The sequence below is a fragment of the Panthera uncia genome, chromosome D4 (assembly GCF_023721935.1).
Source record: "Panthera uncia isolate 11264 chromosome D4, Puncia_PCG_1.0, whole genome shotgun sequence".
In the NCBI taxonomy this organism is placed as follows: Eukaryota; Metazoa; Chordata; class Mammalia; order Carnivora; family Felidae; genus Panthera; species Panthera uncia.
This window is the reverse complement of record NC_064807.1, coordinates 77,601,155-77,617,317: the sequence shown is the minus strand read 5'-3', so window position 1 is coordinate 77,617,317 and position 16,163 is coordinate 77,601,155. Positions and strand designations below refer to the sequence as shown.

General features: G+C 48.1%; 1 protein-coding gene across 7 annotated transcripts in view; it reads left to right on the top strand.

The window, feature by feature from the left end:
• The first annotated feature begins 8,235 nt into the window (after window positions 1–8,235).
• Window positions 8,236–16,163, top strand: part of CDK5RAP2 (CDK5 regulatory subunit associated protein 2) — a 169,401-nt gene continuing 161,473 nt past the window's right edge. For all 7 annotated transcript variants that reach the window (XM_049627905.1, XM_049627940.1, XM_049627912.1 and 4 more), the window contains exon 1: window positions 8,236–8,389. In XM_049627905.1, the coding sequence (XP_049483862.1) occupies window positions 8,331–8,389 (59 nt within the window). In that variant the 5' untranslated portion in view covers window positions 8,236–8,330. The remainder of the gene's footprint in view (window positions 8,390–16,163) is intronic.

Here is a 16,163-nt window from a genome sequence, read left to right as displayed (position 1 = left end):
AAATGTAAGCAAATTAAATACAACAGTATACTAAAAAGATAGAACTTCATGACTGCCTGGGATTTATCCCATGGATTCAAAGCTTGTTTGTAAATTAACCAATGTAATTCACACAGACTGAAAAAAAAAGTATATGATGATCATCCCAAGAGATACAGAAAAAGCATTTGACCAAGTCCCACACTGATTTATGATAAAGATGATGAAGAAGAAGATGCTGACGATACTTCCCTGCTATCGAGTTATCGGTTCAATTTGACGGCTGGACTGTCTGTATCTATTTAATCCCACCGCCAGGCACAGGCCCTGCCCACCCCTCCCACCCCCCAAAAGCTCAATAAAAGCAGTAAATAAATGAGTGAATCAGCTGTATTGCAGTTTTTACACTGGTCAACATGGTGGAGACTCAGGAGTATACTTCGGTTGGGAGGCTTCGAATTAATGTAAGCCCGAACCCAAACCCAAACTGTTATCCTGGGCAGCCCCAAGCCACTTTCAAGGAGAAATGTTTTTCTGGAGGGTGACCCTGGAAATAAACAGCACAAGGTATCCTTCTGTGGGATGGTGCTGATCAAGCTCATTCCTTCAGAGCAGAGATCTCGCCCACAGACTGGACTGCAGATTCTCAAACATTTGGGCATGTGCTGACTGTGTGGGAAGCAAACTCAGCCTGATATATGGATGCTTTGGGGGCCCTCCCCTTCCTGCCTTTATTCTTAGTAGCTTGCAGAACCAACAGGCTATCGCTCAGCTTTTTAATTTCCTCCAAACATTTTCTAAACGAGCCATTGTTATCTTTAATCACCATGCTAGGGGATTATCCAGTTTCATTTGAAGAAGCTATTTTTGCCAAGAGATGAGATTCTTCCAGACAAGGATAAAGACATTAATGGTTGTCTATTGAGGTTCTGTTTTAGTTGAGATAATAATTTTGGGGTAATTAAGCAAATGGTATGGGCTCCAACGGTCCATTAATCTCCAAAGGAATTGTCTGAAACGGAGAGGGCCTTTGTCCTCTGGAGCAAGAATCAGAGTTTGGTGACAGTTATATTTCGAATTTCCTTAATTAAAATGAAAAGGTAGCGATGTTGACAGGTGTGGCGCCGGGGTAAAGAATTCACTTTATTTCCTCATAATATGTACCTCACCTTTTCTGTCTGAAAAGACAGAGATCATTACGACGCCAGCAAACCCAGGGCAAAGGTTACATTAGCAGTTGACGCCCAAATTTCGCTGAGCTCCTCAGCAACCGGCAACATCTCTTACTTAGCTATTACTACCTGATTAAAGGATGCATGCTGGAACATCAACCGAAAAATCTCTTCAGCAGAATTCTAAAAAACAATCGGTAGCAGTAAGCAGAGCGATATGGCCTCCGGGGCAGGTTTCACAACCGGAGGACCTGGGGGTGGGGGGGTGGGGGGAAGTGAGTAATGGCACTTAGTCCTACTTGCTGTCCTTCTCTGTAAAAGGAATGATACTGACGTTAGGGTTGCATCGACCTTGAAGTAAACCTTAAATGGGAAGCACCCCGGCACGTGCTATAGCTCTGATGAATGACGGTTTCTCCCTCCGTCCCTTTTGTTTTAAGAGATCTTCAACACAAGCCTTATCCCCTCTCCCCCCACCCAAACCAGGGCTGTTCTTTCTCCAATGAGTGGGGAACTGGATCTGGGACCAGGTGCCTGGTTTTCTGGGTAGAAAACCAACCCACGTCCCAGTATTGGAGTAAGGCCACTCCTAGGTTTTAGGTATATTTGGAACGAAACAAAATACTTCTCTAACTTGAGTTGCTGCTGTTTCTTGGTTTTCAGTGGGGGGATCTCCGGGCCAGGGTGGCATCCCCAGGAGGCTGAAGCAGGCATTGGGGCCTGTTGTCTGCATCCCTGTGGTCCCCCAGGGATTCACAAGAGTTGCCACGTTGGCCCACGGGAATGGATGGGAAGTGAACACTGCCGAAGGAGGAGGGTACGGGCTTTGGAGGCTGCATGTTTAGTTTGGAATCCAGGCTCTGCTATAAATTTACAGGGTGAACTGAAGCAGGCCACTGACCCCATCTGGGGCTCAGTTTATCCATCGGTACATCCAAGGGATTTAGTTAAATGTCCTCTGTGAGCGCCCTTCTCACTCTTGTATTCTCTCGGGGGAGGAGAAAAGTTTTGGGGATAAGATCGTTAATTCCAATTAGGATTTATTCCTTCTCTCACCTATTATCTGCCGGACACTATAATAGACCCTACAATACAGAATTAAAAGTCTCTGCTATCAAGAAAAGCCAGAGTCCATATTGTATGATCCTAGGTATATGAAAGTCTAGAAAGGCAAATCTTTAATGACAGAAAAGTAGATCAGTGGTTTTTCCTGAGGTGGAAGGGAGATTGACTGCATCACAGGGGAATTTGGGGGGACGATGGAAATGTTTTGTATCTATGTGAATACAGTAGCCACCAACCTCAAGTGGCTGTTTAAATTTAAGTAAGGTAAAGTTTTTAAAAATTCAGTTCCTCAGGGCGCCTGGGTGGCTCAGTCAGTTGAGCGTCGGACTTCAGTTCAGGTCATGATCTCGCGGTCCATGAGTTCGAGCCCCGCGTCGGGCTCTGTGCTGACAGCTCAGAGCCTGGAGCCTGTTTCAGATTCTGTGTCTCCCTCTCTCTCTGCCCCTCCCCTGCTCACTCTCCATCTCTCTCCCTCTCACTCTCACACACAAAAATAAATAATAAACATTAAATTTTTTTTTTAAATAAATAAAAATTCAGTTCCCCATTCACATTCCAGGGTTCGATAGCCACATGGACAATGAGTTCCTCTGGGCAAGTCAGAAACGGATGCCCCTTCTTTGGAATGGGTTCCTCTTGGGGAACAGAACCCACAGCTCGGCAAGCAGAGCAGGGGCTAGATTTCAGCCTCCACTTGTCCTTTGGCTGGGTGTCCTCAAGCAGGGCACAATCTACACGGCGTACCCGGTGGCCTGCTGGACAGGCGGGAAGGCGTTTGCAAAAGCCAAGGGCCTTACATCCATCCCTTCGAGGAAGTAAGTGCAGTCCGTCCCTGGTCCTGACCAGCTCTCTCAATAGAAAGTCACTGCATTTAAGGGAGAGGCCGCAGTTTACAACCACATCCTTGCAGGATGCACATTAAGTGCATCTTCTATTTATTTATTTTTGAAAAATATTTGTTTGTTTATTTACTTATTTAGGAAACGAGCAGGGGAGGGGCAAAGAGAGAGAATCCCAAGCAGGCTCCACACTGTCAGTGCAGAGCCGACACAGGGCTTGAACTCATGAACCGTGAGACAACGACATGAGCAGAAATCCAGAGTCAGAAGCTTAACCAACTGAGCCACCCAGGCGCCCCTTAAGTGCATCTTTTAAGCTGCAAAATGTCCAGACAACTGATTAATTCAATTATCTGTTTTTTGCCTACAGCTATTGCTGTTTTACATATTCAGATGTGCAGCTGGGAAGGGTGCTGGATAATTTTCCCATAGCCTTTGACTCTCTCACAGCCAGCCTCTGGGTTTAATTTTTTTTTTTTCTTAACATTTATTTATTATTGAGAGACAGAGAGAGATAGAGCTTGAGCATGGGAGGGGCAGAGAGAGGAGGAGACACAGAATCTGAAGCAGGCTCCAGGCTCTGAGCTGTCAGCACAGAGCCCGACGCAGGGCTCGAACTCACGGACTGTGAGATCATGACCTGAGCTGAAGTCGGACGCTTAACCGACTGAGCCACCCAGCCTCCCCAAAAACAAAATCTTTAAAAAAATACAGAAGGAGAGGTAACTGGGTGGCTCCCTTGGTTGAGCGTCCGACTCTTGATTTCGGCTTGGATCATGATCCCAGGGGGGTGGGATCGAGCGCTTGCCTCAGGCTCTGTGCTGAGTGTGGAGCCTGTTTGGGATTCTCTCTCTGTCTCTCTCTCTGCCCCTCCCCCTCACTCATGCTCTCTCTCTCTCTTTCTCTAAAATAAAATTTAAAAAATTAAAAAAATATAGAAGGAACGATGGAAATAGCAGATCACCAATTGGCAAGTACCACTGTTATAATTGTTTTAGGAAGGAATTATTAATGGATGCTAAAATTAGTGGCTGAAAGTTTGCCGAAACACAGGGTATTTGCATAGTCTCAAATATCACCTCACGAGATTCTTATTAATTACAAAAAGAAAAGAAAAAGAGAAAGAATAATTTTACCATGGAGAATCTTAGCAGATACCACCTTAGCAAGGATCTGAGTCAATATCACCAGTTAGCGAGACATATGTCAACATCATCTGCCTCCTGATACCCCGAGAAAGGTACAACATCACTTTTGGGGGCATTCTTCCCCAAAGTGCATCACCTCTCCATTTAATCCTGAGGAAACGCCACATGAACCCAAACTGCGGGATGTTCTATTAAGTAACGGACAAGAACTTCGTGCGGGTGTCAATGTCGTGAAATCCAAAGACAGAGGAACTATCACAGACTGGAGGAGAGTAAGGAGGCATAATGAGTAAATGCAGTGTGGAATCCTGGATTGGATCCTGGGCCGGGAGAAGGGCATTCATGGGAAAACTGATTACGTTTAAATAAGGTCTGCGGTAAATAGTGTTGTATCGATGTAATTTCTTATTTTTGACGACTATGCCATGGTTATGGAAGATGTTAATGGATTAGAAAGCCGGGTGACGCCTACGCGGGGCATGTTTTGTACTGTTTTTGAAGGTTTTTTTCTGAGTCGAATTATTTCTAAATGAAGAGCTAAGAAAAATGGAAAGAGAGGAAGGAAGAAAGAAACAAAGAAACAAAGAAACAAAGAAAGAAAGAAAAAGCAAGTAAGTCTTTGGCAAGTCTCTTTCCTTCCCTGAGCCTTAGTTTCCTCGTCTGTAGAGGGGGGGCACTCGCTCCAACGTGGATGTATTCATGCTACAAAGTTGTTTTTGCTGTGAGTAATGGCAGCTCACATGTCTTGATGAGATGGTTGAACTGCTACAGCTTCAGGAGGGTTCTACCCTAATGAGAAACATCTGGCTGGAAGCGACTTCCTCCCAGCCATTTGCTGTGACCTGGCCCAAAGAATAATAATGCCAGCTTTGTGGCGGGTTGGCTGTTGTCAAGGAGAGGGCGCCAGATAGCACAAACAGCTGGTGGGAGTGACATCATCTCCAGGCCTGGCAGAAAGAAAGGGCAGGATGAGACACAGACGGGGCAAAGGGCTTCGTCCGTGACCGTGAACATGGGAAAAACAACTTCCCACATAGGCTATCCGTTGTCAATTGATGCTGTTTTCAGTTTCCAGGTTCACTAAAGGGTTTAGCACACACCATCCAGTAACACAGTCATTTGCTAGACAGGGCGATGTATTCATCGGAAGGAGAGCTCCTCACAGGCTCTTTCTTTATAGTTTCCAAAGCATCCAATTAGATAACGCAGCCATGTGAGCCCAGCACTGTCTGCCCCATTTTATGCATGGGAAAATCAAGGAGGAGCAAGGGGAAGGGACCCCAGTCACGGGATAAGTTGGAGGACTTTCCAGAGTCAGAATCCGGCTGCCCTGACTTCCAGCACTGCAGTCACACTGCCCACACTAACATACACCTCCTGGCCACCCGGAAGCAGTGGCCGGAGGAGAAGAGTCCGGTGAACACATCACTGAAATGCTGTTTTCTGGGTGTAGACCTCACCTCTCCCTCCTAGATTCTCAAGCGGAGAAAAATAAATAGGAAAGACGGGCGGCCGGAAATAATCAGGGCATTGGAGTTTAGAGGGACCTGGGCTCCAGTCCCAGCTCTGCGACTGACCAGCAGTGAGACCGGGACTGGGTTATTTGTACCTCTTTTGGTCTCAGTCTTCTTATCTGTGGGTAAAACGGTGATGACGGTCGCACCTGTTCCAGAGGACTCTGCCGCGGGATGTCAGCGAGGTGACGCCTTGTGACATGCTGGACACAAGGCATACGTGACAGACGCTCAAAATGTGTGAGTCCTCTCTCTCGTTTCTTTCCTCAAGAGCTTTTCATTTGCTGGATGGAAAGCTAGCTCTTTCACTTGGGAAGTGATGATTAGCAACTCAACCTCCCTCCCCAGGAACAGAATGGGCGGTGTCTCTGTGGCTTTGAAATAAACACAAAGAGCAGTGAGGTCCTGAGACATCCATGCAGTCCAACCTTCTGATCTTAGAGATGTACGTACTGTAAGGCCCGGAAGAGTGGTCTGCAGAGATCACAGAGAGTCAGTGGGCAGAACCAGGGCAGGCATCCTGCCCCCTCCAGCTGCCCTGCTTTTGGACATACTCAACTCTTTGGTTGAACTTAGCACCGTTCCAGGCGTCGAGGACTGCCCATTCCCTGGGCCGGGGCATCTGATGTGCCGACCGGTTCCTGCCCACTCTCTCTTTCAGGCTGTTGTTTCGGGGGTTGTTGATTTAGGGGTGGGTGCAGAGCTGGCTAAGGAAGAGGGAAGGGGCAGGACCATGGGTTTTGTAGACTTCACTGAAGGTCATAAAGGATTGGGACGAGTCACTGACGGGATTACCATCGACGGGGCTACTAGAGCCGTCTCAGATCATCCTCACAGCCTCACTACAACCTTGCGGGACAGGTATTAACCCCCTTTTCCAGACTGATGGGAGCATTCATTCAACATCTGTTTTAAAACACCTTCTGGGTGGCAGGCATAGTGTTGGGGACATAGCAGTGAACAATTCAGGACACAGTTTCTGCCTCATGGAGTTTCCAGGCTAGAGCAAGAGGAAGAATTTTTTTTTTTTAATTTTTTTTTTTTAACATTTATTTATTTTTGAGACAGAGAGAGACAGAGCATGAACGGGGGAGGGGCAGAGATAGAGGGAGACACAGAATCAGAAGCAGGCTCCAGGCTCTGGGCCATCAGCCCAGAGCCTGATGCGGGGCTGGAACTCATGGACCGCAAGATCGTGACCTGAGCTGAAGTCGGACGCTCAACCGACTGAGCCACCCAGGCGCCCCGAGAGGAAGAATTTTTTTTAAAGCTTGTTATTGATTTATTTTTAAGAAAGAGATAGAGAGCAAATGGGGGAGGGGCAGAGAGAGAGAAACTAAGAGTCAAGCGCTTAACTGACTGAGTCACCCAGATGTCCCAAAAGGAAGACTTTTTTTTTTTGAAAACACAGAAATACATTATTGCAAACTGTGATTGCCACAAAAAAATCTGAGTTGCTAAGAATACAAGAAAGGCCTTGATTTACGTTAGGGGGTTAGAGAAGGTCTCTTTTGGAAAGTACACTTCCACTCAGGCGTGAGGAAACTGAGGCAGAAGGAGGACTTATACGTGATTACAGGGAAAGTCACCATCTACCTGCTCACCCATCTTTTCAGGTCATTTTCATCCAGGATCCTTCTGACCGCCTGCAGAGGAAGGTAGCAATGCTGAGATGGGGAGAGAAAGGTTGACTTCACTGACCCAGCTCTGTCAAAATTATCTGTGTTTAGTGGTTGATCTGTGCATTAAGAACGGCAGCCAGCGTTGTGGAGAGCCCCGATCTAGTTGGCAGGAGCCGTGCGTGTGGCTGCTGTCGACATGCTTACCGTGCACGGCTTTGGGAGATTCATTTCCTCTCTCTGGGCCTCAGTTTACTGATCTCAGGTGCGCTTGAGCCCTAAAAGGAATAAGGGATCCCTGGTGAGAGATTGGAGGAATGTTTCCGACCACTGGCTCAAAAGGATGAGCTTATTTGCTTCAACCTAAGTGTGCAAATGACTGCTTGAGGTGGGATTCCACAGGTAGGATTCTTCTCAAGTGACGCAGCCCTGGATTATCTGAGTTTCAGCTCGAGGCGGAAGCCTTTTGGAGGCACAGACCCTAAGCTTAGGGGTCATTATTCTAGAGAAGCACATACTGGGTTAGGAACTTCGAGGGTCGGTGAACTTTGAGGGTTGGGTTCCCATCTCCCGCTTAAATTAACGGACCGAGGCCTGCCTTTGCCCTCAATAAAGATGGCGCGTGCCCTGGCCTCGGCCTGAGTGCCCTCACGAAAAATGGCAGCCTGCCTTTCTTTCCTTAGTCTTGCTGGGCAAGTGCGAATGTTCTTGCCCTTAGTCAAGATGGCACCCGCCCGCGCTTCCCTGCCCTGCCTCTGGCCCCTCCTATTCGGCTTCACTGCGCGCGCCTCGATGACCCCGCCTCGTTTCCGTAGGAAGAAGCGCCGGGAAAGATGGCGGCGGCTGCGGTTTGAATTCCAGCGGCGCCGCCAGAGTCCGAACAAGAGCAGGATTGGAGGGGGCGGGGACCTGGGGAGTCTGCGGGTCGCGACAGCCGGGGGAACCAGTTGGCGCCGCCGCCACGGACACCAACGCCACCACCTTCTCTGTGTCCATGATGGAGTCGGTGTTGGAAGAGGACGTCACCCTCCCCGGGACGCTCGGCGGCTGCAGGTGCGGCCCGGGCTTTGCAGGGGCGCTGTGACGCGGCCGGGATTCCCGCTGATGGGGGGTACACCCTAACGGAGACTTGGGGGTTTGCTCTTGAGGGTGATTGAGGGCTTCCGGACGGGGGCAGTGTGTGGGTTGGGGTCTTGGGGTAGGTGTCTCGAGCACCTATAGCAGCTGATACTGAGTGTGGGGTCGGGGGTGCGGGGTAGGGGTCCTGACCCGCCTCACACCTCCGTCGGGTTATTTCGAGACGTGCTTTGAAGAGGGTGTGAGGGTCAAGTAAGGGGTTTCCTGAAAGAGGGTGGCGAGGGGGACCTCTGGGGGTGTACCATTAGTAGGGGCTGGTTGAGGGGCAGCGCCCTTGGGGGCACTTGAGGTTCATTCTGATTTGGGGGTTTGCTTTCATCGTGGGGAGGTAGTTGGTTTGTCCAGACTTTGCTCACCGGCTCACATAGTGGCCACCAAGACGGAGGCAGTGAAGTGCAGCGGTTAAGAACCTTGGCTGGAGTTGGCCAGAACTGGATTCAGATCCCACCCTTTAAACCGACTAGTTGGGTGACTTTGGTAAAATGATTTAACCTGTTTTCCCGTCTGTAAAATGGGACTAGTAGTAATATCTACCCAACGGGAGATGGGATGAGGAGATTTAAAGAGAAGATGCCTTCCCAGTGCTTGGCACAGAACCGGTGCTTGAAAATTGATCCTGTGTTATCATTACATCCTCATCATCATCAGTACTACAGTTTGGGGAATGAGGGCTGAGAGTGGCCTCCCAATGCACCTGTCCCAAGAGGCTGTTGGAGTCCACATTGCTGGTGGGGCCCGGTGGCTTTCTTTTTGGCAGGAAGGCCTGACAGAGCCCTAGCCTGCTCCAGGGCTGGGGCCCTTTGGTTTTCTGGGCCTCCTGCTGGAGAGTGGGGAGAAGGATGTGGACGAGAGCCCTGACTGAGAATCTGCAGTGTTTATCCAGCTCTGCCAGGGAGGGGCTGCTGGTTTTCGTCAACAGACCCTCAGTGAAAGGGTTCCCTCGTTATCTACTGTGCAGTCCGGGGCAATTTTAAGAGTGACGTGGGCACAATTCATATTTATGCCTAGACAGCAGGCATAATCTGGTCCTATCTTGGGCAAACCTGGAGAGGCGGTTACTCTTGTTTGAGAACCTGTTATGTACCAGGCGCAGAGCAAGGCCCTTGGCAGCTCCTGCCTGATTGGATCCTGTGGTAGTTCAAGTCCCTTTCTCTTCATCTTACTACCACCACCCCAATCTTATTTGGGGACGACCTCTCACCAGCACTGTCCTGGATACTAGAGTTTGAAAGCCTTTTTAAAATGTGAATCTGATAGTCTGCTGCATTGTATGTTTAATGCTTCTCTGTGCCAGTAAGATAAAGTCCATTGTTTTTCTCTCATCTCTTCCTGTCTCAGTGCCATCTGACCCACACCCAGGTGGGTTTCGATCCCAGTTCTCTGTTTAACAGCCCTGTGGTCTTGGGCAAGTCTCTCGTTCTTCGCTCGCGAGCCTCAGTTTTCATCATCTGTGAGATGGGTGAATCTGAAGGGGCTTTGGCCGGTGTCTGACACGGAGCAGCAGCCCCACAAGGAGCAGATCCTCCCCCTTGTCTCTTCTCCCTGCCTTCGCAGGACCCTGACTAATCTCTTCCCTGCTTCAGACCCTCCCTGGCTCCCCACGCCCCTCAGGGTGAAGTACTTTAATGTTGCTTCCAAGGTCCTTCATTAGCCTGGCCCCATTGACCTCAGTACCTCCTTTGTCCTTTCTGTCCCTCCCTGTCTCCTCCCCAAACACTGCCCTCTGCCTGGTTGCCAAACCCTTTGTCACAAATGGCCTTGCCTTGTTCTTTCTTACTGTTGGGCCCGCGTACTCACTCTTCCGGCTGCCAGGGTGCCTTCCCTGCTCCCCTTTGCCTTATTAAAGCCTCTTATTTTTCAGGTCTCAGTTAGATTTCAATGCCACGCCTCCCCCCCCACCCCCCACCCGGGCCCTCCGCACGCTTCCAGCCCCCACTACCATCACTGACCCCAGTCCCTGTCCTTATTGACCTCACTGAGTTTTATTGACTGACGCTGCTCAGTAGAAATATATCGTGAGCCATGTATGTAATTTAAACTTTTCCAGCAGCCACGATGAAAAAAGGTAAACGAGAAACAAGTGAAATTACTTCTAGTAATATATTTTATTTAACCCAATATTTCCGTGTATTGTCATTCTAACTCGCAAACAATAACAAAATTATTAATGGAATATCTTACATTCCCTTTTATGTTACAAAGCCTTTGAAATCCGATATGCAGCTCACACTTAACGTCACTTCTTGATTTGGATTAACCACATTTCAAGTGCTCGGCAGATACCTGTGGCTGGTGGCTCCTGCCCTGGGCGGTGCAGGTATGGCTGCGACGTGTCTGTCCCCCTGATTAGACTCTGGCCTGTTTGAGAGCAGGGGCTGTGTTTTGTTCATCTTCGTGACTCCACTTCCCCAGCTGGTATCAGGTACATAAATGGGAGGTGACAGTTTTATCCTGTTTTTACAGGTGGGCACACTGAGGCTCAGAGAGGTGAGGTGGATGGTCTGGGGTCCCACAGAAAAGCACATGATCGAGACCATTTAAATCCAGGCTTACTGACTCCAGAGCCTGGCTCTCGGTGTCCGTCCTGCCTTCGAATTAGTTCTCTGAACCAGTTCTGAGAAGACCGGGAAGATTTTAGGGAGCTACTGGCACTTGGACCGGCCCTGAAAGGGCGGCCGAAGTGTCCTGAGACAGATAGCTTCTCCATTAGATGGTCACGGTGCAAGAGAAAAATCCTGGAATAAAATCACCTCTTTTTATTCTAATATGAGCACCCTTCTGCTTGGTAATTTCCAAGCCCCAGTTTTAGAGACTAAACCGAAGTCCAGTTTGTCCTCAGGCTTTTGTTGAATCAGGTCAGTGTGTGTCATTCTCTCCAAACCTGATCACCTGTGGGTGCCCCAGAGAGCTCCAGCCCCTTGAGAGTCAGGCTCCCATCCCAGGCCCGGGAACCTTGCCCAAGCTAAGGCCCTCGATTAAGTCCTGCCCGGGTCGAAAGAAACCGGGCTTTGTACTCAGGATGACTGGTTCTGAGTCCTGCTTCCCCCAGTTACTAGCCGAGTTGCTTTCATAGTTCACTTAACCCTTCTGAGACTGAGTTTCTCTTCAGTGATAATATCTATTTGTTGGGTGACCATGTGGATGAAGCCAGGTCGTATGGATTATGTGCCTGAGACCCACTGGGGGTGCATGAAATGTTAGCTGGTTTTGTTTAACTGTTACGGCATCGCACTGTTTCCTGGACAGAATCCTCAGTGCCCACGACCCTGGATTTGTCCCTTTGTTTTTATGCCCAGGGTTCTTCCTCTCTCTAACTGTGAGCTTCCTAAGGCCTGGGCCCAGGCTTGTTCATCTGTAGGTTCCTTCAGTGCATGACCATTAAGTGCTTGCTGTCTGGTTAGGGGCAGACCAAAAGGATATGTTTTCCTGTAAGTTTGTGCGCAGTTGTACTTCGTCAGGCAGAGAATGCCTTCGTGGACTTCTGTGGCAGGAGGTGGGAAAGGAAGATGGTGGAATGAAATTTAGGTGAAGGTTTGAAGGCTTGATCCGAGGCTGATCTTGGATCGCGTTCCCAGTGTGAGGAACCTGTTCCCAGTCCCCAGTATAAGCTTAGTAAGGGCCGGGAGCATGTCTGGCTTGATCCCGACTGTGTCTTCAGACCTAGAACCACGTCTGGCACATAGGAGAGGATCAACAAATGTTTGTCGAATGAGTCGGTTTTGTTCACTGTCTAAAAAGATAAATACCATGTAAATACAGGCTCCATGTTTAGTAGTGAAATGCTCCTTTGTAATCGCTGTGAAAGAGCGCACACACAGTGTGTCCACTGGTAGACTTTCTGGAACACAATTTGGTGTCAAAGATGTGCCCATGTGTGTTTTTTAAAAACCACTGTACTGAAATACAGTTTGTATGCCATAAAGTTCACCCATTTAAAATACACCGTTCAGTGATTTTCAGTATATTTACGGAATTGTCCCATCATCACCCTGATCTCATTTCCGAATAGTTTCCTCGTCTGAAAAAGAAACCCCGTGCCCGCCCATCACTCCCCGTCTTAGCTTGGGCTGCTGTAACAAAAATGCCGTAGACTGGGCGATGTATGGACAACAGATTTTATTTCTCCAGTTTCTGAGACTGGAAGTCCCAGGGTCAGAGTGCCAGCATGGTTGAGTTCTGGTGAGAGCCCACTTGCGGGTTGTAGACTGCTGACTTCTCACCATCTCTCCACACGTGGCGGAGAGCAGAGAGAGGAAGAGGAACCCTTGTGAGGGCACTAATCCCATTTGTGCGGGCGCCACCCTCCTGCCTTCATCTAACCCCACCTCCTCACTCATTCATTGGTTGATGACATTTGGGTGGTTTCTGCTTTTTTGGCCGTTGTGAATATTGTTGCTACAGACGTTTGTGCACCGGTTTTTGTGTGGGCCTGTGTTGTTTCTCGTGGGCGTATATCTGGGGATAGAATGGCTGGGTCACGTGTTAACTCCGCGTATGTTCGACATTTGGAGGAACTGTCCAACACTTTTCCAAAGGGGCTGCACCTTTTTATGCTCCCACCAGCAGCGTATGAAGGCTCTTATATCTTCACAGCCTTGTGGACACTTCTGGTCTGTCGTTTGATCGTGGCCATCCTTGGGGGCGTGACACGATATCTCACTGTGGTATCGTTTTGCATTTCCCTAACGACTAATGATGCTGGACAGTTTCTCTTATGCTTTCTTTAGCCGCTTGTATACGGTTCACCCTTGAACAACATGGGGGTTGGGGGCACGATGTCCCACGCAGTGGAAAATCCACTTGTAACTTTTGACTCCCCCCAAAACTTAACTACTAATGGCCTATTGTTAACCGGAAGTCTTAGTCATAATGTATACAGTCGATTAACACATATTTTCTGTGTTATATGTATTATATACTGTATTCTTACAGTAAAGTAAGCTAGAGAAAAGAAAATGTTATTAAAAGCACAATGAAGAGAAAATACATTTACGGTACTGTTCGGTATTTATTGAAAACGATCCCCGTATAAGTGGACCTGCGCAGCGCTACTTATGTTGTTCAAGGGTCCACTGTCTTTTCAAATCCTTTGCCCCTTCAAAATATGTGAATATATTTTGACCTAGCAATTCCACTCCTTTTTACCTTAGAGAAATTCTCATGCATGTTCACAGGGAGACCTGTATGAGGATATTCATAAAGCATTGTTTGTAAAAGGAACAAGTTGGAAACAAATTGCATTACCGTCAGGGGATCGGGTAAACACACATCCTTTCCAAAGTGTATTTCAGACTGTGACCCATTGACAGCTCATGAAATTCAATTTAGTAAGTTGCAGCCAGAATTAAAAAAACAGAACGGTACAGAATGGAAAGCACTTCAAGAATCAAGGCTAATATATTTCCGTCTATGGGTCATGGTCAGTAAAGTTTGAAAAACACTGCTGTCCAATGCTTTGTGGGAGTTAAAGCATGAAGGTAGATCTGTTCGTACGGTCATGAAAACATCTTCAGGACACATAAAGAAAAGATGCTGCAGAATAAGACACACAGCTGCCATATCTTTGGCTATTGTAAATAATTCTGCGATAAACATAGGGGTGCATCTTCTCAAATTAGTGTTTTCGTTTTCTTTGGGTAAATGTCCAGTAGTGGGATTACTGGGTCATGTGGTAATTCTAATTTTAATTTAAAAAGTTTTGTAAAATGTTTATTTATTAAGAAAAAAAAATTTTTAATGCTTATTTATTTTTGACTGAGAGGGAGACAGAGCATGAGCAGGGGAGGGCCAGAGAGAGAGGGAGACACAGAATCCGAAGAAGGCTCCAGGCTCTGAGCTGTCAGCACAGAGCCTGATGCAGGGGTCGAACCCACAGACCGTGAGATCATGACCTGCGCCGAAGTCGGATGCTTAACCGACTGAGCCACCCAGGCACCCCTCTAGTTGTAATTTTTTGAGGAACCTCCATACTGTTTCCCACAGTGGCTGTACCGGTTTGCACTCCCACCAGCAGTGCATGAGGGTTCCTGTTTCTCCACGTCCTTGCCAATACTTACTTCTTTTCTCTTTGATTGTAGCCATTCTGACAGGTGGGAGGTGAGACCTCATTGTGGTTTTGATTTGCACCTCCCCTGATGATGAGTGATGACGAGCATCTTTTCATGTGCCCGTCGGCCACCTGTATGTCTTCTTTTGTCTGTATTTTCTGTATTTATATATTTCTTCTCTAAGAATACATAACACGTAACGAGAAGTGGGTTGTCAAGAGACAGACAAAGGTGCACCTGCTGTAATTGTTTTCTGAATGTGACGCCCGGTTCTATTCCCAGCTCTCCCAACGCCTTATCAACGAGACGCTTAGTCCTCTAGACCTTGTTGGGTCTTGTGGTGTGAATGGACGGTGCCTGCTGCCACATACAGCACAGAAAGTGACTGTGCCTTTTGGGTGGCGGTAGGACCAAGACGGGAGGGCGAGGTGGTGAAGCACAGGTAAGCATCTCTTCATTTGCTCGACAGAGAGTCCATAAAAAGCAGCCTCAGCGGCCGTGCCCTGTGCCAATCACTGGAAGTCCTCTGCCTGGGTTCGTTTGGAGCTCGCCGTGTCTTCCTTGAGGAAGGTGTAAGGGGCACCAGGGCGGTATAGAGATTAAGGGCATGGGGTTCGAAATCAAGCCAGCTTGGGTCTTTTCAGTTGACTGACTTTTCTGAGTTTCTGTTTTCCCCATTAAAAAAAAAGGCAGCCTTTAAAACCGCCACCTGCCGTAGAAGGGCCATGGTGAGGCTTCAGTAGGAGGCTGCCCATCCTAGTGGGGTGCTCGTTCACTGTGGGTGCCCCTGCAGGGAAGGTTGTTAGATTATGCTGTATCTGGCATGTGAGGAAACCGGCGCTGACCATGTGCCGCGTTCGTATGGGAGCTTTGGGCGGCCCGAGCACAGGTTAGCGGTGACACGGACACAAAGAGACCTGGATTTTGGTCTCTGCTTTGCTGATAACCCCTTGTGATTTTGAGCAAAGAGGTTCCTTCTCCTTTCTGCGCCTTAGTCTCCCCCATCAATACCATGATAAGATTGTACCTCAGCCCTCTGCTTTCGCTTGCATAGTTCTGATTTCAACCTAGGCCTAAGGCTAAGAGTGAATGATCCGAGTGGGGAGAGGGAGCCACTTGAAGCTGGAGGGTGGCTAGAACTGACTGGAGATTGCAGATGACAGAGATTCATAGCATTTTAAAAGTGGGTATGTAAAACCCAAGTGGAAATTTGGCAGGAACCAGGCAGGAACTTCTGCATTAAATAGCGGTTTCTTTTAATAATTGGGATGTCAAATGTCATTTTTCAGACTTCAGTGTTTGCCTCTTGGAAACTTGTCTGAGACCAAATTCTTTGGCTTTGCCTGCCATGTAGTTTTCAACCGTGGTTGATCCTGGCTTGAGTAACTGATGGGCCATTTCAGCCAGTGGTGGTAAGTTAGTGGCTGTGGTGGAGAGAACCAGACTGGGAATGTAAGACCAGACGTAGGCTAAACTTGACCGGTAAGCTGGTGTATGACCTAGGGCCCCTAGGCCACCATTTGCAAAGAAGGTGGTGGTCGAACTTGATTTGAACTTTTACTATTCAATTTAGAGAATGGAGTGTCTCCTTCTACTGATGCTTATTAGAGGGAATGGAGAATTATAGAAAATTAAAATGGAGG